The 24,278-nt window shown below is 45.4% G+C and overlaps 1 protein-coding gene and 1 long non-coding RNA gene across 3 annotated transcripts; one reads left to right on the top strand and one right to left on the bottom strand.

Moving 5' to 3' along the window:
* Positions 1 to 6,840: 6,840 nt before the first annotated feature.
* On the bottom strand, positions 6,841 to 18,317 carry ODC1 (ornithine decarboxylase 1). Of its 2 annotated transcripts, none has more exons than XM_075923501.1 (12): positions 18,124 to 18,317; positions 15,704 to 15,833; positions 15,464 to 15,588; positions 14,572 to 14,745; positions 13,560 to 13,732; positions 12,302 to 12,436; positions 12,016 to 12,097; positions 11,203 to 11,286; positions 9,351 to 9,513; positions 9,149 to 9,261; positions 8,592 to 8,806; positions 6,841 to 7,308 (listed from the first exon to the last, which is right to left on the bottom strand). In XM_075923501.1, exons 3-12 carry the CDS (start codon positions 15,563 to 15,565, stop codon positions 7,164 to 7,166), a joined length of 1,386 nt encoding a protein of 461 aa, XP_075779616.1. In that variant the 5' UTR covers positions 15,566 to 15,588; positions 15,704 to 15,833; positions 18,124 to 18,317; the 3' UTR covers positions 6,841 to 7,163. The 2 variants fall into 2 exon arrangements, with proteins under 2 accessions (XP_075779616.1, XP_075779615.1); XM_075923500.1 differs by having other exon boundaries at positions 15,464 to 15,613; positions 18,124 to 18,316.
* Positions 18,318 to 18,468: 151 nt separating this feature from the next.
* On the top strand, positions 18,469 to 23,206 carry LOC142827769 (uncharacterized). Its single transcript, XR_012902517.1, has 4 exons — positions 18,469 to 18,902; positions 20,965 to 21,050; positions 21,194 to 21,322; positions 23,037 to 23,206. It is a non-coding gene; the product is annotated as an uncharacterized LOC142827769 (long non-coding RNA).
* The last annotated feature ends 1,072 nt before the right edge of the window (positions 23,207 to 24,278 follow it).

Below are 24,278 nucleotides of genomic sequence, written 5' to 3'. Positions count from 1 at the left end.
AGGTCTCCCATATTCATAGGATGATCTATGACTCCTATAATCGAAGTGCTCAGGGGACGATCGCCGCGAGGAATATCTGCTAACATACCCCCTATGATAAGATCTAGGAGGGGAGTAGCTTGGTGAGCGAGATCTATATGATGATCCCCGATGATAATAGGGATACCAGTCGTGATGACCAGAATGACGAGACCTCGATCTCCATCGCGGGGAAGGCATTGTTTGGCTGTGAGACGTCGAGCAATCTCTGACCCTCGCTGAATGACAGGGTGAAAACGAAGGTTCAGGTGATGGTGAAATCGAGCGTCTCGGCATTGACTTCCTAGCAGCCTTTGTAGGGACTGTAGAGGCAGGAGCAGCCTCCCTCCCTTCTACTGATAAAGAACAGGTGGAGGGGGGAGGAGATTGAGCCTCCATCATATGTACAGTGTTATCATGCTGCTGTACTAGGATCCTGCACAGCACCGCAGCCAGCTCCCTGTCCGCTGCGACTACCAAAGGAGCGTGATTTCCCGGTGCCGACTCGGCACGGTGGGGGGCGCTCTGTTGTCGGGCCCGTTCATGTTGCTCCCCGGTGCCGTCTGCCAATGCCGATTCTGGTGCCGACTGCGGCGCCGGCGTGGCTTGGCTTATGGGAGCCACTTGCGGTGCCGCTAGAATTTGCGGCTGCGCAGACGGTAGCGGCTCAAGCACCTGTGGCGATGCCGATCACTCCCGGTGAGCCGGGCTCTTAGCGGGGTGCAGAGCCGGTGCCGATGACGAGCGGCTCGGAGGTGCCGGCATTACCGGCCGCGCCTGGTGTGTTCTTTCTGGTTGTCCCGCCGTCCCGGACGTACCAGGCTTGTGTCCCTGACTGACCCGGGACAGTGAAGTAGATGGAAGAGAGCGCGTAGGAGAGGCTCTCTTCCTCTTTGACACAATTACCGCGGGCGACTGTGATCTCCTTTTCTGCCCTGCGGGAGGCTCTGAGACCTGGTCCTCAGAAGGCTGTAAAGCCGTATCACACAAGAGTAGCTTTAACCGCATGTCTCTCTCTCTGCGTGCCCTCAGTGTCAATTTTGCGCAATGGGTGCATTTTTGTGGCACATGTGATTCCCCTAAGCACCTGACACAAGCTTCGTGCCCATCAGATGCAGGCATGGCCTCTTTACAGTGAGCACACCGTTTAAACCCGGGTGACCGGGGCATAATGCTCGCTCAGCGTAACTATATACAAGTAATCCACTCAAACTAAAATTAGTAACTATAGAAATTTTTTTCTTGAATTCAACCTTAACTACTACCTAACTAACTATATTAACCAAAGTTGACTTTCTTCTTTTTTTTTTTTTTTTTAGAAACGGCTTCTCTCTGAGGAGACAAACGGCGCTCCGCCAGCAACCACAGGCGGTTGAGAGGAACTGACGAGGGGGGGGCCGGACCGTTGCAAAGGCGCAAACGCCGCGCGCTGTGCTCGCACATGCGCAGTCCGGCCCGGCTACAGCTCTGGAAATCTCCGACTAGCGGCGTTGGGTCGGGACCCGACACCTTGAGTGGAGCACCCACGGGGACCACTGGAAGAAGAAGTGGAGGCCTCCTGTCATCTGGTAACTGACCCCATTGCTTGGTTCCCGCCCACCCTTATATCCCTTTTGCCCAAGGCAGGCATTCTTTGTGCTCACTTCAAACTTTCCTCAGCTCGAGTGGAAAAGAACAAGATTAAAAATGGGTTTCAGCATCAGGTGGCCTGGCCACACATTCTAGCATGACCAACCACAATCTAGGCTTACAGGAAAACAGAACCATTCATAGATCGTTGACTTGATTTTTGAGCCATTAAGTTTCTGTAACAAGCCATCACATTTCTGTAGCATCAGTAATGACCCTCAGTAGCATAGTCAGAATTATAAACAGATCCCCACTTAATATTTCTAGCTTAACAGACAAGAATGATATATGCAGACCGTAACATGAGATATTTTATCTAAAGTGTCGAATTATGCATGTTCATATTCATAAGCAAATTTTTCTAACGCATGAGCGGGTTGACAGAGAGCATGTCAAGGGCTCAAAGGGAATCCCCTGTAAGCCTGGAGAGGTCCAGGTTAAGGTCCCGTTGAGAAACTGGTGCTCAGACATTTGGAAAGAGCTTCTCTAGATCTTTCAAAAAATTATAGTAAGGTCTTGAGAAAACACTGTCCACCCCTGAATTGGCAAGTCTGACTTGGCTGCCAAGTGAACCTTGATCGAGGAAAGCACTGATCTTAGTCTTTCACATGAAAGAGATAGTCTAATATATAGATGGTATCGAGGCCTCAGAGAGAGAGACCTCTTTCTGTGAGGCCCACACTCAGGCTGTGTCCTCATTAGCATGATTTTGCGTGAAGGCGACCACTTTTGTGCAAAAACTTGCTGCCTGTCTACACTGGCGGGGAGTTCTTGCACAAGAACACTGATGTTCTAATGTGTGAAATCTGTGCTTCTTGTGCAAGAACTATGATGCTCCCGCTCAGGAATAATCCCTCTTTCACAACTGTTCTTGCGCAAGAGGCCAGTGTAGACAGGCAACATGAATTTCTTGGGCAAGAAAGCCCGATGGTTAAAATGGCCATCGGAGCTTTCTTGCGCAAGAGAGCCTCTACACTGGCATGGATGCTCTTTCACAAAAGCACATCTCTTGCGCAAAGGCACATGCATTAAAGAGTATTTGCACAAGATCATGCCAATGTAGCCGTAGCCATAGAGTCTAGTAGTTCATTTAGCCAAGTATATCTGTCTGGTGGTAGGCTTTCAGATCTCCAGGCGGACCCACCATACTCAGGATTGCTCGACCAGATTTAGCTATGGAGCACACAACCCTGAAAGGTGGGGGACATCGAGTCAGGAGGCAAATGTGATCTTGGGACAACAGGTCTGGGAGGATCAGTGGGGCCACAGTGAGATTATGGCAAGAGCCATCAGAGTGTTAAACCAGTGTTGGTGTAGCCATGCCACAGCAACCAGAATGACCTGTTCTCGGTACTCCCTTTCAGGCTCTCTGTTGCACGCAAGGGTGTTTACAACATGCATGGCAGTCATAGTGGCATTCCTGCATCTCAGAGGGGTTCAGGTTTTCTCCTATCTTGATGACTGACTGGTTGAGGGACCCTCCAAAGTGGTGGTCAGGGCTGGTTGGATCTGTTGTTGAACCTTCCACAACCTGTTGCCCACCCAAGGCAGAGTTTGTAGGGGCACATTTGGACACCCTGGTGGCCTGGGCATCCCTCCCGCAGGCCCGTTTCACAAGCATGTGCAGACTGATTTGGGACATGGGGGCCCACCTGCTTACAATAGCCAAAACTTGCCTTCAATTGTTGGGGCACATGGCTTCCTGCACCCATGTTGTCCCCTTCCCCAGAATTCGGCTCCACCTCCTGCAGATGTGGTTTGGCCAGCACGTACAAGCCATCTTGCCACCATCTGGACAGTGTTAACTATCCCCACTGTTGGTGACAGAGGCTCTTCGCTGGTGGCTGTACCCTCTCCACATGTGCTAAAGGGTTCTGTTTCATGCCCCTCAGCCCACCCTGATACTGCTTACAGACATCTCGTACTTGGGATAGGGTGCACATCTGGGTGGACTCAAGGTGTCTGGTCTTGAGCAGAATGTGCAATGCACATCAATGTAAGGTAACTCAGGGCTGTCTGGTTAGCCTTTTTGGGCAAAATAAGGGGGAGGTGTGGCTCCGTTCACACCAACACCACAGTGAAATTTTATATCAACAGACAGTGGTGCTCACACTATTCCCATGCAAGGTGGCAATATCACTATGGGAGTTGTGTATGCATAACAAAAGACGCACTTATGGGGGGGGGCTCAGAACTCACTGGAAGATAAGCTCTGCCATTTGTTTCAAAAGCACAAGTGGCCCCTCAATTGGGAGGTTGCACAGGGCCTTTTCTTGATGTAGGGTCATCCCTCTCTGGACCTCTGTTGCAAGGGGGAACAGGAAGTGCTGCATCTTCTGGTCTTAGCTAGACAGCAGCAAGGGTTCCTTGGATGATGCCTTCCAAATTCATTGAAAGGGCCTTTTGTATGTATTTCTCCTCTTCCCCTTGAATCCCAAGGTACTGAACAAAGTCCATAAAAACAGTGTGGGACTCATTTTGATAGTACTAGCCTGGCCAAGGAAACATTGGTACACAAGGCTCTATCAGCAGCACCCCCACTCCACCAACCTTTGCTCCCAGACTTCTTGTCACAAAACCACTGTACATTGCTGACCCCAATCTCCAGACTTTACACCTGATGGCCTGGAGGCTCCATGGTTGAAGACTTTGGAGCAGCAATACTCAGAGTTACTAGGAAGCCTTTCACTAGAGCAACGTATGCTTTCAAGTGGAAAAAATTTTCCTTGTGGGCCTCTCAGACACACCCTGCCATTGTAGACTTCAATTCCATTTACAGGCAGTCCCCGGGTTACGTACAAGATAGGGACTGTAGGTTTGTTCTTAAGTTGAATTTGTATGTAAGTCAGAACTGGTACATATTGTAGGGGAAACTCTAGCCAAACATTTCTCCAGAGCTCAGTTTTATTCTCCCACACCTCACTTCCCTCAGTCCTTTATTCTCAAGCGGAGGTGTCTGCTGAGAAAAGCTGCTCCACGTCTCCCTGGTCTGCTTGGGTGGGGGAGGGGGCACGCTAGCTTCACGTCTCCCTGGTCTGCTGGGGGGAAGCAGCTAGTGTGGGGTTGCCTCACCCCATTTGTAAGTAGGGATCCAATGTAAGTCGGATCCATGTAACCCAGGACTGCCTGTATTTGGAGTACCTTGGGGGGCTAAAACAGGGGTTAGCCACTTCATCCATTAAGGTGCATCTGGCCCTGATACTGGCATTCCACCCCAGGTCACACCATTTGATATTTGTCAATTAGTTATGGGCTTGTATAAATTGTATCCTCATCTGAGGGACCAGATACTCCGGTGTTGATAAAGTTAATAGGGCCTCTATTAGAACCATTAGCTACTTGTTCTTTATTTATTTATTAATGAAAGTTGTACTGCTGGTGGCTATTACTAAACTAAAAGCTTTGATATCATCATCTCCTACTGTTTTCTCTAAAGGTAAATTCAATTGAGACCCCCTTTCCTTTGTTCTTTGTGAAAGCAGTTTCCTAGTTTTACATGGTGCAAGATATTTTTCTACCCATATTTCATCCTAAGCCTCACTTTACTCTCGAGGACAGGTTCCTTACCTTTCCCAGATCTTATGGAGGCTTTAGCTTTTTCCTGGAGTGTACTAAGCTGTTCAGGAAGTCCCTAATCAACTATTGTTGCAATAGCAGAGAGGATGAAGGGGCTGCCTACTCTGCCCAGCAGGATATCCTCCTGAATCAAGTGATGTATCCATACTTGTCATGAATTAGCAAAGAAGTACACCAACCCTTCCACTATCTGATCACTTGACTCATGCACAGGACTTTGGCACCTGTCCCCAAGACAGTTGTCGAGCAGTCATGTGGTCCTCAGTGCACACATTTACTTGCCCCTATGCCATTCAGCTTCATGCTAGGGAGGATGCTTCATTTGGAAGGGCAGCATTGCAGACTGGTGATCTCCAGCCCCGTGGCTGGACAGCTGCTTAGGAAGTCACCTATTTGGAATGCCCACCAGCAAATCACTTAAAGAAAAGACAGTTACTGTTTGTAACTGGTGTTTGGGGGATGTGTTGGTCATGTCCATTCCCAAACCATCCTGCCTCCCCCTCTGTCAGTCACTTCCAGCAAGAAGTAACTGAGGGAGAGGGTGGTCAGCAGGGTACAATATACCCAGTCATACTGGCACCCTTCTAAGCATTGCCCCTGCTGACTTACAGTATTCAGCAAATAACTCTCAGTAACTGTGCACACACTTAATTTGGAATGGACATGAGCAACACATCTCTAAGAACACCAGTTACAAAAGGTAACCTGTCTTTTATAATCACAGCCAACTAAAAATTGACCTTCGCAAAGTTCTCCGCCCTACTGTCACAACATTGAGTGTAGCATTTTTAAATGGCCAATTAGTTTGAAGTTACATCTATGCAGCCTTTTCTAGTTTGCACTGCATTTTTTTTTTTTAAAAACCCCTTTTCAATGGATTAAGCTGATAGTCTCTTTTTCTAATGATTAACCCACACACCAAAGCTAGGTCTACACTCATAGCTTCTTGCACAAGTAGTATGCAAATGAGGCTAAGCGTGGAATATCACTGAGCCTCCTTTGCATACCTAATAAGCCACCATTTTTTTCAGAAGACACTCTTGGGCAAGAAGGAGTGTCTACACTGCCCCTTCTTGTGCAAGAAAAACCCTCTTGAGCAATGCCGTTACACCTATTACTTTTCAGGAAGACGGGTGTTGCGCAAGAGGGTTTTTCCTTGCGCAAGAAGGAGCAGTGTAGACGCTCCTTCTTGCGCAAGAGCCTCTTCTGAAAAAAAAAATGGTGGCTTATTAGGTATGCAAAGGAGGCTCAGTGATATTCCACGCTTAGTCTCATTTGCATATTACTTACGCAAGAAGCCACATGTAGACATAGCCCTAGTGTAGTTCACTGGCCCATGTAGTGGCACTTAAATCACTTACAGCAAGAGATAAGAACAAGTGAGCTCTACAGCATAAGCTGAGATCCAGCTGGCTTTATAGCTCAGTAGTAAAGGCTCCTACATTAAGCTACAGTAGTTCCAGGTTCAAGTCTCCCTAGTGGTGGTTACAAGTGTTGGTTTGTCTGGGATCTCAACTGGGCCTCTGAAGCTCACAACATGCTTCCTCAGCTAGGGGAAGTAAGTAACACTAGCACAGAGCAGCCACTAATGGCAGTTAATTCACACACTACAGAATAGTCAGTTATTTCAATATATTTTATTTTAAAACAGGCTCCAACACTAAGTTCAGCCCATTCTGCCAATGTACAAGCTACAAATGCTTGTTTGACAGGCAAGGGTCAATCTTTAATAGCATACTTGAAAGTGAATAAAAATCCATATAAAATATTCAAATAGTTTCCATAGGAACACAGATAACGTGACCCCCATCTCCTAGTCATCCATTTTGTTGCATTTATGCTGACCCTAGACTTAAGTTTTAAAATTCTAGCAATAATTAAGTTAATGGTCCCCAAAATGCCCTGGGTTCAATTAATAAAAACTTGCAGTTAAACAATATCTATACATTAATACTAGTTGAAGCACAAGTTGCTGGATGATGTTCAATTCCACTTTCCCAGGCACAAGACAGTGGCAAAGCACTGACATCCTGCTCCTCCACTTCTGCTTGGAAGCCTTGCTCTTTAATCTGCTGCATTAGTTGCCTAATGGAGGGAAGGGGGGGGGGGGGGGGGGGGGGAGGGAAGGAGGGGGAAAAAAGTCAGGAAACAATCTATTTTAACCTAATTTAACATACTGCAGTATTAAGTGCATCTTGGGAGGAAGTCACATCATAATTTGATCATACCCAGCTCTACCAATAACCAGTTTGCAAGGTAGGATGTGACTCACAAAGGAACTGCTGTAATTTTTGCATTCGGTATCACCAAGTAATCATGATACTTTGTTACCATGACTTACTTGGGTACATGCCATTATTCAGTTCTCCCTCCACATCCCATCCCATACAGTTTTATGGCTAGCAGGAGCACTAAAACAGATTGCAGTTATGTTGAGAGGCATAGAATCTCCCCACCCCCCACTTCTAGGTGACACAGAAACTAAGCCTAGAACAGGCCAGAAAAAACCCTCAATTTCTTCCAATGAAGTTTAACATTTCATGTAAATGTTTCCCCATCAGGACCCAAAAGTCTCCAAATATAATCTATATTGAAAGCAGAAAGGCTAGACACTTAGTAGAATCGTGCAATCCTAAATTTAGCCAGGCTGGCAGAATTTTGCTTACTGTGTAAGCAGTTTATACAAAATTGCTTTGAAGGGAACTTTGGCCAGTATAGCTGCATCCACACTAGAGCACTTTCCAGATTTATCATACCAGTAAAGCACTCAAGTGTAGAAATAGTTATTGCAAAGTATCTCTCATTTGCCAGTTAGATGGCAACAAGGGTAATCCAGTATAGTATCTGTAAAGCAACCTTAGAGAAACATGTTTTTAGACTGTAAAAAATTTATCAGGTGGTTTTCCAGCCATTTCACAACTCCCCGCTCCATTTTAAAACAAACACCTTAGCTGTAATGTGAAAGTCCCATGCAAAAAGAGGATAACCTACAATAAGGGGAAAACTACATGTGAGCACTGTATATAAAGAACACAATATAATTTCAATCAAGTCATCTTTGTTCTGTTAAGATGAGGCATAGCGGGCAATGTGTCCAAATCCCATTAAAAACCAACTTTACACCCCTTTGGTTGGGGGGGGGGGGGGGGGAGGAAGAGGAGGAGGCGTTTCAGATCCAAAATCTCAGGCTACTAGCATTAAAGAGTATCCTTTAAATCTTGGTAGCTACCGACAAAATTTATCTTCTGAAGTGCCAGTTATCCACAGGCAGTCCTTAAGGAGGCATTCACTGAGAATGATCAAGAGCTGCTATTGACAGCCTTAGTAAGGTTCTCCTATTTAAAGCAGAAGTGAAACAAATTACTAACCATGCTGGCCTTGACATCACATAATTTATTGCTGGTCTCTGGAAACCATTGAAAGTAGAAGCAGCTGCAACTGTGTAGGCACCCATATTTTCAAACAGCATCCAATCACCAACTTGCAACTCTGGCATATCAAAGCGCTCAACAATACGATCCAGGCCATCACATGTTGGTCCCCATATGCTACAGGAATAATAGCCCTCATCTGGTTTAGGTCTCTGAAGAGAAAAGTTACAAATTACTTTTGATTCTGGTCCTTGTAAGAAAAGAATAAGCAAAGCAGGACTCTTCAAGTAGTTGGCATGACAGATTATTAGAGGCAGAGCTCTCCAGCTCTAAAGTTTACAAGAGAAAGAGCTAATGGCAGAGCCTCTTCTATTAGTGAGCCTCAACTTTGAATCTGCTCCACTGAATGTCCCAGAGCTCATATTTGCCAACCATGGCATTTGTCAGGAGCAGTGGTGGTGGGGTGTGTGAAATATAAAGGCATTATGCTTGAATTATTTGTATAGTGGAATGAGCAGTCTACATTTAGGCTTAGATTTGAAGATATACTGTACCTTTTGCAGGACTGGCTTAACATGCGCATGATCATATAGGATGCAATTGAATGAGCCATACACTCCATCATTCACATAATACATCAGAGTTTTGCCATTAGTATCATCTTCATCTAGAAGAGATGAAAATATATAAATAAGAACCTTTGGAAAGTGAGGGTCTCTAGTTGCAAATGGTATTAAGAGACCTAGATTTACATACCATCAGAACCAGATTGCTCCTTTAGTACAACTTTTTTTGCAATTATGTTAACAGCCAGTGTGAAAGCTGATGCAACATAGTATCTGCCAGGCTCTGCAATAATTCTTATTCGAGAATCACAAGGAAAGTATTTGTCCAATGCTGGATTGATTACACTGGTGATCTAGTAAGACACATAAGGCTGTTAGATCCTAGTAGTTTAATAATTTAAAAAAGTTACAGAATTAACAGTTTAGTCACAAAACTCTACACCCAGTACATTGCATTAGCTATTTGCATGGTCTAAAGAAAGCATTTTGCCTAAGGTTTTATGTGCATGAAATTCGGGTGGGTGGTTTTTTTGTTTGTGTAGACAGCAAGGAATTAAGCCATAGTTTCAACATGAATTTGAAGTAAATAACAGTTGCATTCTGGATTGCTTCCTACAAGTCACTTAGAACAACTGACATTTCTCAGAGCTGAATTTCCACATAAGAGTTGTTTTGTTTCTAGATCAGATGCACATGCTTTGCTAAGTCACAAATTCCTTTTTTTGTTATGGTGAACAAATCAATAAACTTAGTGTAAAGGCTCTAGAAAAATATTCCTCTCTGTATTAATGAATCTGTTTATTTGTTTCTAGAAGCTTCATGGACAAGGACTGTATTAAAAGTGAAAAGAGTTCTCTAAATGAGAGGATTTAGACAAACACGGGCATTAGACTTCCACTGTACTTCATCTGATCTTATTGAACAGTGCTGTTATTATACTGTGTAGCTGGTTCTACACTAGGGTCAGCATTAAGAATTATACAGGGCAAGAAAGCAATTTTCATATTAGAAATTGAAAATAAGGACTGCAAAAAAAGTGAGAACAGTCAAGGTTAGATAAACTGGGAAATGCAAAACTTTACCATCTCATAACTAAAGCAACATGTGTATTTAAAGGACTAATGCCATCATCTACTTCCGTGGTCCCCAACACGGTGACCGCGGGCGCCATGGCGCTCGCGGGGGCATTCATGTGCGCCCGCCATGTGCTCGGGGCTGGCCTGGCCCTGGGCACGTGGCGCATGCACAGTGCCGGAGCCGGCTCCAGGCGCATAGTGAGCGCCGGCCCCAGGGGGGCGCCGGCCCCAGGCGCGCGGTGCTTGGGGGGAGGGGGTGCAGGCGCTGCGCCGGCCCCGGCCCCCGGAGGAGGGGGGGCGCCGGCGCTTGGGGGGGGGGGCGCTTGGAGGTGGCCCCGGGCACTTGGAGGAGGGGCGGGGGGCGCCGGCCCCGGGCGTGGCTATGGGGGGGCGCACGGCTATGGGGCGGCCCCGCCCCCGTCCCCTGGCGCCCGGCGGGTGAACGGCCACGTCCCCTGGCGCCCGGCAACCTCCACAGGTTGGGGACCACTGATCTACTTGATTCTGCAGATAACAGGAGAAAATGAGTGACTTTAGTTTATAATCAAGATTTCATTTGGGCTAGGTCTAGACTACACTGATCTATTGGAAAAAGGCATACAAATTGCAGAGTGCAACTTGCATAGTTTTTTTAGGAAGAGGCTTTTCTGAAATTTGGCCTGTCTATGCTGGGCCAAATTGTGGAAGTCTCCTTTTGGTAAAGCTCTTCTTCCTTGTGGAAGGAAGACGACAGTGCTTCCGAAAGAGCATGTCTACTCTTCCTTTTTTGTGGAAGAGCAGATGCATTCCCTGGACGCAGTGGAGATTTTCCCCAGAAAAACCCTGTAGTGTAGGCATAGCCTTGTATTAATACCTATCAAAGGGAAGCAAGACACCAACCAGGTAGTTTAATTTTGATACAATAAACTTGAGCAAAAAGACACCTTCACAACCTGGAAAAAGGTGAGTATTAGAAAGCCATCATACCTCTTCAAATTTAAGCTTGACATCTTCAGAACCAGGAAAGCCACCACCAATATCAAGCAGATGCATATTAAAACCAAGCTCTGTCTGTAATGTAAACATGTTAAAATTGGACAGTCAAGCAAAGAAGTGATTCTAGAATATTTAACAACCAACAACAACAAAAATCAGTCTTGACAGTTTAGCCCAAGTGTTTCATTTAATTGATACTTCTGATTAGGGATGTAAATGGTTAATTGGTAGGGGCTGGAGCAGAGCCCACTGCAGGCAGCTGCTACAGCTCAGCCCTCCCTCTAGTTACTCTCTGGCTCCCCAGGAGCCGGTCTGGCAACCCCTTTAGAATAAGCTTTATACTAGAGAGCCCACAGCAAGTGTAACCACTAAGATTTTTTGCAATTACACTTTAAACTACTTTTTACATGCCTACTTCTGACAGAGAAAACAGACTAAAGTTTTACTTGCTGGTTGTCCTGCATTAGTGTTTTGTAGGAACAGCAGGGAATGTATGACTTTTTGCTGAGGAAAAATAAGCCTGTGACCAATTAAAAAAAGACTAACTTTTTAAAACTGGTCATAGGCCTATCCCCCCCCTCCACCCCGCAAAACTTAAATAGAGGATTGCTAAGATCTAAGATGTAACTGATCATATGACATCATGAAGCTAAATACAAGCTATACAGGAAAGGTAAAAATACTCTTGAAGTTTTTGGTTCCAAAGTTGTTACTTTTTACAAGTGGCATTTCATTATGACTATACAGCTGACTTGTCATAGTGTTTCAGCAGCAATGCTTTCAGGGAAGTAAATTCATACTTACTCCCATATCAAAGACACAACGGGCATCAGAAATAGCTTGAACAAAGGTCTCTGGGTCAGTACAGCCACTTCCAACATGGAAACTGGAAGACAGATGCAAATCTCAGTTGCCTTTTGGATGACTAAGTTTTAAGCAACCATTTAGACAAAAGTAATAGGTCATAGCAGATTAAAAAGTGTCCATTCTTGTGAGGTGGCAAGTAACTTACATATTTTGTAAAAACATTGATTCAAATCACTATTTCTAGATGGGCATTTTGTATATACAGATAAACATTACTACTAACCTGACTCCAATAATGTCAATGTCAAGCTCTCTTGCCCGCTCCAGAAGTAGTCTGCTAGTTTTGAGGGTAGCTCCAAATTTAACACTCAAACGACAAACTGCTTTGGAGTCATCAGTGGCGATGCGCAATACCAGCCTAAAAATACATAAGTATCCAATTTAATGCCAATACACCAGATTTTCTATAGCCACAGAAAAAACACACTGGTTCAAATAAATTTCAGATATGTATCTTTAAGTCAGAAAAACAAGTTTGTATTGTATACCAAGTCAGATGTAAGATAACAATTTAAGACAAATTGGCTTGAATGTTAAATTAGATCCACTTTTGTCAAGCAAGTTTGTATTGTTCTTGTACTTTAAGCCAATACACTACCTTTTTTTTAAAAAAAAAAAAAAACTGTACTTGATCACAGGGATACTAACATACATTTAATTGACTAACTGCGTAATCACTGAAATTTACAGTGGTTACACATGGGGCAGCAGCCAGCTTCTCAGGAGCCAGTGCATGCAGGGAGCTGGCTTAAACCAGTTCCTTGCGCATACCAGCTCCTGCCAGCCACCCCATTCTGCTGTCCGAGAGAGTAGGGATGTTAGATTAATTGACTAGTCGATGGGATTTCTAGCCCCTGCTGGGCTCTTGCTACAGTTCAAAAGTGGAAGCCCCGCAGAGAGCACACGACCAGCAGGAACTCACCCACTGGCCCTGCGCTCCCTCAGCCGCTGAAATGTACAAGAGCCTCAGCGGCCTTTTGTAAATTTCAAAAGCAGAATTGCAGCAGAAGTAGAGACAGCTTGAGTCCCCACTGTGCCTCTACCTCCCCTGCCCCTGGTGGAGATGGTGCTGGGGGGAAACTGGCTTTTATGCTGGCTCCTGTTCCCCTCCATTACCACCTACGATAGAGGCAGTGGGAGGGATGGAGGAAAACTAGTTTACTAGTCTTACAACCCTAACACAAGGGCAGCAGCATAGGGTGGCAGGCAGCTCCCCAGGAGCTGGGCCAGCTGTATGTAGCCGTTTGGGTAACCAGTATGTTCATGCTTATGAGTTATCTGTTTAAATTGCTACATTCTTAAATCCATACTTGACATTTATATCTTGACAAAAAATTCTGCATTCTCTTGCAATTGTGTTAAGTGTTAAAAGCTTTGAAAGAAACCTAAGTGTGCATTACTTTAGGTGCACAGCTGCTACAGGATAGGTCAATGTTGACACGTTAAACCCATTTAGATGCAGAAAACCCAAACCCCCTTACTTCGCCTTTGGATGAGCTCTTGCAACTTTCATTAGCTCTACTTCACTATCAAAAGTCATCATCTGCACACCGCTGTTTGCTGCATGTTTAATTTGAGAGACTTGCTTGCAAGGATTTGCATATATTATTCGCTCTGGAGGTACACCAATGTTCTGCACCAACTGGATTTCCGTCTGGAAAAAAGAAAAAAAGATTACATACTACTCACCACAAACAAGGATCTCTTTCAACAAATGAATGATCTCAATCAGAAAGCAGAACATGAAGATGCAGCATTGACCTTCAGGAAACACCTTGTTATTTCACTTTTGTTTGAATGTATTTAACAGATTGGCATGTCTCCACCTCCAGAAACAGAAGGAATGCTACAAGCCACTTGGTGGGAGGAGCCAGAAGGACCACACCCTATATGCTGTAAGCAGAGGGGCAGCACAGAAAGTCCAACCTATTTGCTAAATTGGGAGGATGCTGCCAGAGGCAATAGACACTTCTTCCCTGCTACTGAAGACTAGCAACGAGAACTGCTGTTGCCCCAGGGACCAGCAGGAGCTTCCCCCGGATACTCTTGATGCAGAAACGCTGCAACTATCTTTGGATGTGTAACCAGAGGACAATGATCCAGGCAATATTCTGGTAGACTGCGAGCCTAAAGATAGATTAGCATGTTGTGGGCAGATCGCCTGCTGACCCAATGGTGGACTGCTCCACCACCCATAGGGTCCTGGGTTGGGACCAGTGTTCCCTGTAAGCTGTGTGCTTGTGCAGCCATAAGAAATTCAAATTCTGCCCAGCTGATGATTAACAGCGTTCCTATGTAACCCACACATCTGCTGTGTGTAGTTCACTGTCTCATCTAGTAGCATTTAGACCACTTTTAGAGAAGTTTTGCTCTACAGCAGGGATGAAAGCAACTATTTCAACTCTATCAGATAAGCTTATGCTTATTGGAGTCAACTAGTTACTCAACTAGTCACTTCTCCCCCCACCCCATCAAAAAAACTGAAGATCTCACCTTACTAGCACAATCAAACCCTGCACCAAGAGCAGCAAGTGTTTTCACTATAGCTTTACTGTCATTACATTTGACAGCATAAAAAGGTGTTACTCGAGGGAGTGCTTTGAACCAGCGTAAATGCTTCTTTAGGACATCCCCAAGGTCAGCAACATAGAAAGCATCTTTATCATCCTTTAAAAAAATAAAAATAAAAAGGATGTCATGTTATCTTCAGTGCTCAATATTACATAAGAACATAAGAACGGCCGTACTGGGTCAGACCAAAGGTCCTTCTAGCCCAGTATCCTGTCTGCCGACAGTGGCCAGCACCAGGTGCCCCAGAGAGGGTGGACCGAAGACAATGATCAAGCGATTTGTCTCCTGCCATCTCTCTCCAGCCTCTGAAAAACAGAGGCAAGGACACCATTTTATCCCCTGGCTAGTAGCCTTTTATGGACCTAACCTCCATGAAATTATCTAGCTTCTCTTTAAACTCTGTTATAGTCCTAGCCTTCACAGCCTCCTCTGGCAAGGAGTTCCACAGGTTGACTACACGCTGTGTGAAGAAGAACTTTATTAGTTTTAAACCTGCCACCCATTAATTTCATTTGGTGTCCTCTAGTTCTTCTATTTAGGGAACTAATAAATAACTTTTCTTTATCTGCCCTCTCCACACCACTCATGATTTTATATACCTCTATCATATCCCCCCTCAGTCTCCTCTTTTCTAAACTGAAAAGTCCCAGTTGCTTTAACCTCTCCTCATATGGGACCCGCTCCAAACCCCTGCATAATGTTCTGCATAGTCTAAGTTACAGTACAGGATTTTTAGCTGAAAGCATATCATTTAAAATTATAATACACAAAATTTTGTTTTAAAAATTTATTCACGTTCTGCTACCATACTTACAGAGGAAGAAACTTCATTTATTTTTTGATCAAGAATATCCTTGGCAGTAAAGCCTTCCTCAAGGAAGGTGAAGTCAAACTCCTCATTACTGAAGCTGTTCATTGTTTCAGAGTTCAGGTATACTTCTAAAGTGAGTACAAGTGCAACAAACTGTGAATATAGAATGAAGCATTCATTAATTTAGTCAAATTAGCAAAGACTCTCAGAACACTAAATGATAATCAAGATCCACAGACTTACATGGACAACTAAGAAATGTCAAATCCTAATGTTCAAATTCTTTCAGTGTACCCAGAGGGGTGCTTCAGAAAAATGCCTTGATAGATTTAAGGCAAGTTTTCTGTGCAGCAATTATGATGTTGCATTGAATCTGTCGAAAGAAAAGAGAATGATAAAGTTAAATATTTTTAACATGCCCCTTAACTGCCATTCATTATTTCATCTTTCAAATCACTGTTCTGCAATAAACACTGACCAAGTTATAAGCCTCTGAAAATTTCCATCTGCACCTACTGAAATTGACAACTCAATTCTCTGAAAATTGTTTGTATCAAGTATAATCAGACCAGGAACTCTGACTAATCGACCCCTCCCTACAATTGCTTTGCATAGCTTCCAAGTTGGTGTGGCAATAAGTGAGGACAGAAAACACTATCCTGTTCTGCGAACGTTCCCCAAATGCTTGTGGGGGAAGCATGAAGAGAAAAGTAGTCTCACTCAAATGTTAGGGGGACAAAGAATGAAACCACTAGAGAGCAATCCCAGAATTTGGATTAAGTCTCAGGTTTTCCTCAGCTAAGAAATAGCTGTAAAACCCATAAATGTATTTCATTCATCTCTACATGCTAGGCCAAATGGAGGATGAGATCCATTAATTTTATTACTCAAGCGGTAGATCGCCAAAGCACTTGTTTACGTGGGTGGAGCTCAATAGGTTTCGACGTGGCAGACTTTAAAAGGTGTAGTACTCACTCCAGTTAGGAAGCATCCTAGTATGTATACATTACAAGCTCTTTGTTTTATTATTGTTATCCTCCCACCTTCACAGGAGCCAGCCTTCATTCATTAATGCAGTGCACAAGAAATTAATTGGGGGTGGATAGTCAACAGAACTATTGTCTCCTCAGGAGTATGTAGCTACAGACATTTGCAAGGTATTTAACAAATGAGGCAGGGAACTTTCAGAAGAGGAAGAATAAGGCAGGAACTTCCGGCAGAGCCAGAGAGAATCTATGCATGTCACTTAAACCAAACATTTTACAGGTGCTTCAGGGGGTAGCAGAGTTAGTGTCTGTACAGGATAAACTTAAAAAAAAAAAAAACCACAACAAATGGTCAGGAAGCACTTTAGACTAACAAAACATGTAGATGTATCATCAGCTTTCGTGGGCACAGCCCACTTCTTCAGATGACTCAAAACTGGTCATCTGAAGAAGTGGGCTGTGCCCATGAAAGCTCATGGTACATCTACATGTTTTGTTAGTCTAAAGTGCTACCAGACCATTTTTTTTTAATTTTACAGATGGCTAACTAGGTGATAATTTTTGGTACCCAGATTTGCACTCACATATGCTGCTGACATTAATGTTTAAACTACTATAAAATGCCAAGCAGTCATATTTAGTGAGCATGGTTTACCATCTACACTAAAAAAAAAAATGGAACCTTTACTATTTTTTTCAATATCACAATTAAAAATTGTATGCCAATACACATGGGGGCTAAATTTAGATTAGCTAGACAACCTTCATTCTGCTATTTCCTAGTTGAGCCTTGACTTTGCAACTTTTAGTGTTCTTTCAACATTTACTGCACAATCGCAATAGCAACTCTAAAGTCTTCACATTAACACAAAAACTGTCCTACAGGACAACTCCTGGACTAACAAAGCAAGAGAGAGCTCGTTAAAAATATATATAAAATCAGGAGCTCTGTCACCCACACGTTTTGTTACTCTAAGATGCTACAAGGACTACTCGGTTTTTCTACAAGGCACTAGTTTAGCTCCTGATGGATTTAATTAATATACAAGTCTGGAGCATCACATCACCTTAGCATCGGTCTCTGCATTTATCTTACAACAGGTTGTTTTCTAATGTGCACATCCTCTACCCCCCCGGGAGGAGCGTGACACAGGTGTCGTTTACAGAGGAAGCGGTCACATCGAGCATAACCAACCGAGACGCCCAAGGGTTCGGCGCGGTTCCCTAGTACACACGCTCCAGCACTGCCACAGCAGCGAAGGGGAGAACCCGACCCACGCGTCGCGGAGAGCGCTGCGTGCTTGCCACAACGCACGTGACTTCCAGGCAGTTCACTCGTGGGCTAATGGAAAGGAGCCACGCTAGCGGGCGAGGACAGCCTGCAACTCCCCCGCCACGTGGGTCAGATCAGCGCCCTGCGATCGCCAAGGCGGGCAGCGCCGCCAGTCCCTACCGCTTCCAGCGCCGCGCCGCCCCCGGGCTGTTCCGGATTCAAGTCCGCGGCTTTTCGGGAGAGGGCCGCGCCTTCAAGGCGGTGACAGGGACCGGCTGCCGGCCGGCTCCAAACCGGCTCTGCCTGGGCAGCCCCGGCGCCCCATTTCTGCGCCCACCCCTGGAGACACGTGGCCCTAGGCCGGCCGGCTTCCCCTCCAGCCACCCGCGCACCGCCCCCCTCACCTCAGGCGGGAGCAGCCGTCATGCTTCAGCGCCTCGCCCGGCAGCCGGTCGGCCCCTTAGTCCCCCGTGCCTCCTCCTCCGAGACGGGCCCCGCTGAGCTCGCGGGCTGCCGGAGCCGGAGTGGACGCGCCGCCCGCGGAGGAGCCGGGCAGGAGGAGCCGCCACAGGGGCTGCCGGCCGGCTTGAGAGCACTGACTGACAAAAGCCGCAGTGGCGGCACAGCCCGTATTTATAGGCCGGAGGGCGTCGCTATGACAACGCACCAGCTCAAACCAGCCCCGATCGGCTGGGACCGGGCAAGAGCCGCCGGCGGCGGCCGCTATTGTGACGTTAGAATTTTCGAACACGCGCACAGGGTGTGCCACGCCTTCTCCGCCCTTCCCTCAGGCGCTGCTTTCTGCTTGGGTCCAGGCAACCTTGTACTGGCTCCTCCCCCGCCTGCCTTTCATGCTGCTCCTTCCTCATTGCTGCTCCACTTCCTGTGCACTGCTCCTGCCCCCCTGCCCTTGCTATTGCCCCATCAGCTGCAATCCCTTCCTCTCCCTCCACCCTGCTCCCTCTTTCCCTTCTGCTCCTTTTCTGGGATGGGTTTCATAACAGAACTAAGGGGGGTGTTGAGACAGCTCTCAATCCCCCCTATCTGGCACTGGGATTTCCATTAAAATTGACATTCCCAGAGGGCATTGGATCAGCTTTGCAGTGGTTATTGATTGGGAATCTCTTAAAAATCAACTACGATTCAAATCTCATCTGGAGCACGTTAGATTTAAATGCCCTATGTGAGTCAGCTCACCTTTTTACCTTTCTAGGATAGATAAATTCAGGACCATGTGTGTGTCTTTCACTTAAGTCCATGAAGACAGGTTCTGGGTAAAACTTTCAAAAACATCCCTGTGACCTAGGCCCCAGATTCTCCTGGCATTTAGGCTCTCATTGATCTTGGTGGAGAGTAAGTATCTGGGTTTAGGAGTCTAAATCCCATTTTCAAAGGGGATTTGGGCACTTCACAGACAGGCTCCTGAGTGAAATTTTTACTTCCTGTCTGTTAGTAATCATCAAAGGGGCGGGAATGTGTCTTGATTTCCTGCCCAAAAATTTACCCTCCCTTGTTACAAGAGTGTATGGTAGATCCATTGGTTGCTACTTTCCATCCCAGCAGTGGTTGTAGTTTCACAGTACTGTACTTCTACAATTCTTTATGCTGAAAAATGCAGTAAAAGTGTGATGCAGCTATGATGGTCAAAAGGCTGCTGTATTGAAAGTTAACAATGTTATTGAGCCAACCATACAAGGGCTAGTGAACAGAAATATTTTGCTGCTACTTAACTTTCCCTCTAAAGTGTATGATTTGAACCTTGTAATTTTGTTGTTTAATCTTATATCATGTCCCTCCAAACAGCAGCGCCCCGCACCCCTTTGCATGTTATGGAAAACTCTCCTTTTCCCAGGGCTTCCAGTTGTCCTGCCACAACTAAACCCTGACCTTGCTTTAAGTTAGGAGAAGAAGCAACACACCAAATTTGGTGGCCCTAGCTTGTACAGTGTAGGAGGAGTTCTTGAACAAACAGATTTACTAACTGAGGGAGGGAGAGAGACAGACGGACAAAAATGTAGTTGGGGGAGGTATAAGGCTAAGCCAAATATAATCTTTGACTTCATTGAGAGTTGCAGTGGCTCATCTCATCTCAGAATTTAGCTCACCTGTTGTGAAACTAAATGTAACAGGGACAGTCTTCTCTTTTATTACATAAGGCAGGAGTGGGGAATCTTTTTGGGGTCAGCAGCTGCTGACCCACAGAAAAATCAGGCCGGAGCCGCATACAAGTGAGAAGCAAAAAACAACAATAACAAAACAAACCCTTCATTAATGTGGCCCCTGACTGAGAAGGAGAACGACACTCCCCACATTCCCCTTGCACACCCGGAGCCTAGGGGGTCCCAGGCTAGTAGATTCTGTGTGCTCCAGCCCCACGGTTGGGTGGCAGGGGGATCAGAGCTCCAGCACATGCTCCCCAATGATGGGGTGGAGACCTGAACCTCAGGGGCCGCATCCAGGCAAGCGGGGCCACATCCAGCCCCAGGCCTGAGGTTCCCCACCCTTGACATAAGGGGACAGATTGTAATGAAAGTCAGCATGAGCTAACATAGGCTCAATTGCCACTAACAAAGTTTGCCAGATTCCATTGACTTTAATAAGAGTAGAGTCACTCACACACACAGACCCAAAATGAGGTAACACATCACATTTTTGGCACATACTGAAGAAAGGAAATTCTAAATCAAGGCTGACACTATGGGCCAAATTACTCTTTGGTGTAATTCCACTCAAATTGATGGAGTTACACCAGGGATTAACATCTCTTAAAGCAATCCTGTTTATGCTTATATTTCAACACACATGCTGTGTGTGTCAAAACTGTCACCTCCATGGAGTTGCCTGACAGTTATAACAAGGCAGATGAAGGGAAGTGGAGAACAGTATCTAAAGGATGTTATGCAAGACACTTCTTATAACTTTAACTTTTTTTTTCTTTTTGTTGTCTTGACGGTGAAATCTGTTTTCTTAGTGATTTTTTTTTCTCCTGGTGCACTGACTTGTTATTGTAGGGCTGCTTGCATAAGACTGGATTACTGTAACTGATTTTTTTGTTGGTGGTGGTAGGCTTTGTTCCTAGAAAAAAATAAAGGGGGGGGGGAGTCACAAATATACATAAGTTCATGGATAATTAATATGCCTTTAAAACTGACCATTTTTTCCTCCTGGAGTAACTGCATTCAGCATCATTCTGAGAGGTACTGTATTCACACTGGGACTCCTTGTTCCTCTGCTTCTGTTTTCAGAGTCCTCAGACATGTTTCCAAGATCCTGCTCCCATAGTGTTAGTGGAAGTGTTGCTGTTTTCTTTAGTCAATACAAGAATTCCAAAGTTAGTAATCACCGACCACGTTTAAAAAAAAAGTCTGTGCTTATTTCTAAGAAAAGCATGAAATATACAAATAATTGCTTGTACAAAAAGACAAATCAGGGTGATATGTGCTCAGGTGCTGAGTGTGTTTCTAATTCCCAAAGGGTCTGCTCCTGTTTTCATGAAAGTCAGAGTTTTGCCACTGTCTTCAGAGGGAGCAAAATGTGCTATTATGTAGAAATGACAAGTAATGAGAACAAAGAGAAGATATACTTGGCCTCACTCTTATGCAGGTTAGTATTCTTGCATGGGGTGCCACAAATAGTAAGTGATAGGAATGTAGCAGTGTTAGTCTGGTGTAGCTGAAACAAAATACAGGACTATGTAGCACTTTAAAGACTAACAAGATGGTTTATTAGATGATGAGCTTTCGTGGGCCAGACCCACTTCCTCAGATCAAATAGTGGAAGAAACTTCCTCTGAACTGTCATTCGTGCTAAAATTCAACACTCTACACGTGGGTCTCAACAAAGACCCCAGTTATCTTACCCATTACAAAGATAGCTTCCCTAATTATCACCTCTAATACCATTAACTCACAGACATTTATCTTTCCCCACCTCTAATACCATTAGCTCACAGACATTTACCTCCCCCCCCCCATATCCCCCTTCTGTTCTGAAATTTGATTTGTCCTTTTCATATGTGTTCTTTTTTTTAATTGTATCCTTTGGTAAATATGGTTGTGACTATTTTCTTCCACTATTTGATCTGAGGAAGTGGGTCTGGCCCACGAAAGCTCATCATCTAATAAACCATCGTGTTAGTCTTTAAAGTGCTACATAGTCCTGTATTTTGTTACAAATAGTAAGGACAGCTCAGCAATCTGTCAGTGGTTGGGGTAGGGGTGGGCTAAAGGGTCTCCCTGGGCTGCATCTGGCCTGCCAAACGAGTGGATCCGGCCCATGGAGGCCCTGCTACTCCCCCGCCCCCCGGCTAATTAGAGCCTGGGGGCAGGGGAGCGCCTGAAGCCTCCTTCTACCCTGCTAGGAGCATATGGTGCTTTGAAATGCTGCTTGCAGGGCAGCAGAGAGAGCAGAGGAGGCTTCGCATGCTCCCCTGCCCCCAGGCTCTAATTGGCCAATAAGGGGGTGGGGGAGCTGCGTGAAGCTTCCTTTGCCCTGCCCCAATTCTGTGAGGAGCACGTGGCACTTTGAAGTGCCACGTGCTCCTCACAGGGCGAGAGGAGGCTTCCTGCACTCCCCCGCCCTGATTGGCCTGGTGGGGGGGGGGAGCGTGTCAAGCCTCTTCTAGGGCATGGATGCCTAGTAGGAAGGGAGGAAAAGAGGCTCCCCCACCCCTAGACCAATCATGGTCTGGGGGTGGGGTAGCCCTGCCCCTTCCTGTTTAGGTCCTGCCCCTTTTGGGGTAGCCTGGGGCTACTTCAAAAATTTTTGAAGTGGCCCCCAGGCAAAAATTATTGCCCACCCTTGGGTTGGGGGTACTATGGAAGCAGTCGATCTGATTCTCTTCTGCATTCTGCCTTGCAGAAATGATTACCCCTGTGAAAAACAGATATAGAATGTTGCTTATTGGTGCAAGTCAGTGGGAAATATTAACCAGGTAGCGTGTTGTATCCAGTTTGCAGAAATGGAATTGACTTACATAAGGAACAAAGTAAAAGTCATTCAGGCACAGTCAGGAAGAATAGTCTATCATTGCTTAAGGGATTTTTTTGGAAGGCGGAAGGAGCTGCACTCGGCTTTCCCAAAGTCTTTTGAGAGTGATGCTCAAGAATGGGATCCCAGGGGATTCCCAGTCATGGATTGTATTATAGTGTGCACTCATCACTATCGTGCCCCCTTGTGTCAGGGCACAGCATCACAGGGACTCTTCCTCTCTAGTGCCTCCCCCCACAGTGTCTTGGTTTCACAGTGGTCTGCCACCTCCCAGGGAGGGCCTCTATACATCCCCTTGATGTGTGAACTTGCTGCTTTTCCCTTCCAGCAGGACACTTCCTTAGGGCAGGATGGGCCAAGACAGTGGAGCCTCCAGATATACCCTGTCATGGGCTAAAATAAAAGAAAAATAATTAGAAGAGCAGGAAGATAAGAAACAGAGGAGAAGTTTGAGCACCAGCCAAATGAAATTTCTGGGGATGCTACTGAATAAAATAAACCAAATAAAGAAAACATAATTTCCTAAAGTGAGTTTTTTGAATTTGTGTGCACATGCATGGTTAATTTTAGGAAGGTTTCATAAATGATTAAATCCAGGAAGTAGGGAAAAATCAAGCCTGTTCGAAGTATCAAAATAAATTTAATTATGGGGTGCAACCTTTCCATGTAGACATTAGGAATACAAATGTTTAACCAGTTACCCGCTAAGCATTAGGCTTTCTGGAATGCTTACTGGGTAACCAGACCTTGTCCAAACGCCAGTGAATGGCCAGCTGCACCAGACTGGAGTAAGTCATGTCCAGGTGGCAGGCAGGGCCGTGTCCACATCGGGCTGGTGGGGTCTTAGTTGTGCAGGGGGCAGGCATGACTCTGACCACCATCATGCTGGCTGGTAGGATCTCAGTCAGTGTTCCCTTTAAACTATGTGCTTGTGTAGCCAGCCACTCAGGAGAGATTCAGATGCTGCCCAGCTGATTAGCAGAGTGCCCACAGCTCGGTTTTTTGTTTTTGCTAGTAGTGCACATTCGCACACGCACATAACATTTATTCTACATAAGAATGGAAAATATTAGAGGGCACTTTGACCCCCGCCATGGTCATGCTGGGCCAGCAGGTGGGGCCCCAGTAGCATGGCGGGGATGGGAGGGGGCCTGGTCGTGTAGTGAACAGGTGGTGCCCAAGTGGGAAGGAATGTCATCAGTTTGAAATCTGAGGGCTCAAGCTATAATATGGAACTAACGCATCTGATGAAGGTGAAAGAGTGTAGAATTGATGGGGTTCATCTGTATGAATAGAGGAAAGATACAAATATGAGGAATGGAGATAAAAAAAGTATGAATTAAATATTCTGCCAGTACATCACAGCTATGCTGAGACCGATAGGCCATACTTCTGATAGACAGTAACAGTGGTCAGAGAGGGTGAGTGGCATCTGATGTGCAATGCTTTTATCACACAGTACTGATGGTCAGAAGCTGAGTATGCTTTTATGGCAAGTAGCACCTATTCCAAAGGCAGTCCCAATGATTCAAAAGTATTTCACGTAGCATAGGGAATTACTCAGCATGAG

This window comes from Pelodiscus sinensis, chromosome 3 (genome assembly GCF_049634645.1).
Source record: "Pelodiscus sinensis isolate JC-2024 chromosome 3, ASM4963464v1, whole genome shotgun sequence".
NCBI lineage: Eukaryota > Metazoa > Chordata > Testudines > Trionychidae > Pelodiscus > Pelodiscus sinensis.
Note: the sequence above shows the minus strand (reverse complement) of the source record. Positions and strands in the feature narration are given on the sequence as shown.

Excerpts from the sequence above, each read along its gene's own strand:
- ODC1 (XM_075923501.1), bottom strand. The coding sequence starts at position 15,565 with ATGAACAGCTTCAGTAATGAGGAGTTTGACTTCACCTTCCTTGAGGAA. Across the intron at positions 12,098-12,301 it reads ATTGACATTATTGGAGTCAG|TTTCCATGTTGGAAGTGGCT; the intron begins GTTAGTAGTAAT and ends TCTGTCTTCCAG. Across the intron at positions 8,807-9,148 it reads TTAAGCCAGTCCTGCAAAAG|AGACCTAAACCAGATGAGGG; the intron begins GTACAGTATATC and ends TTTTCTCTTCAG.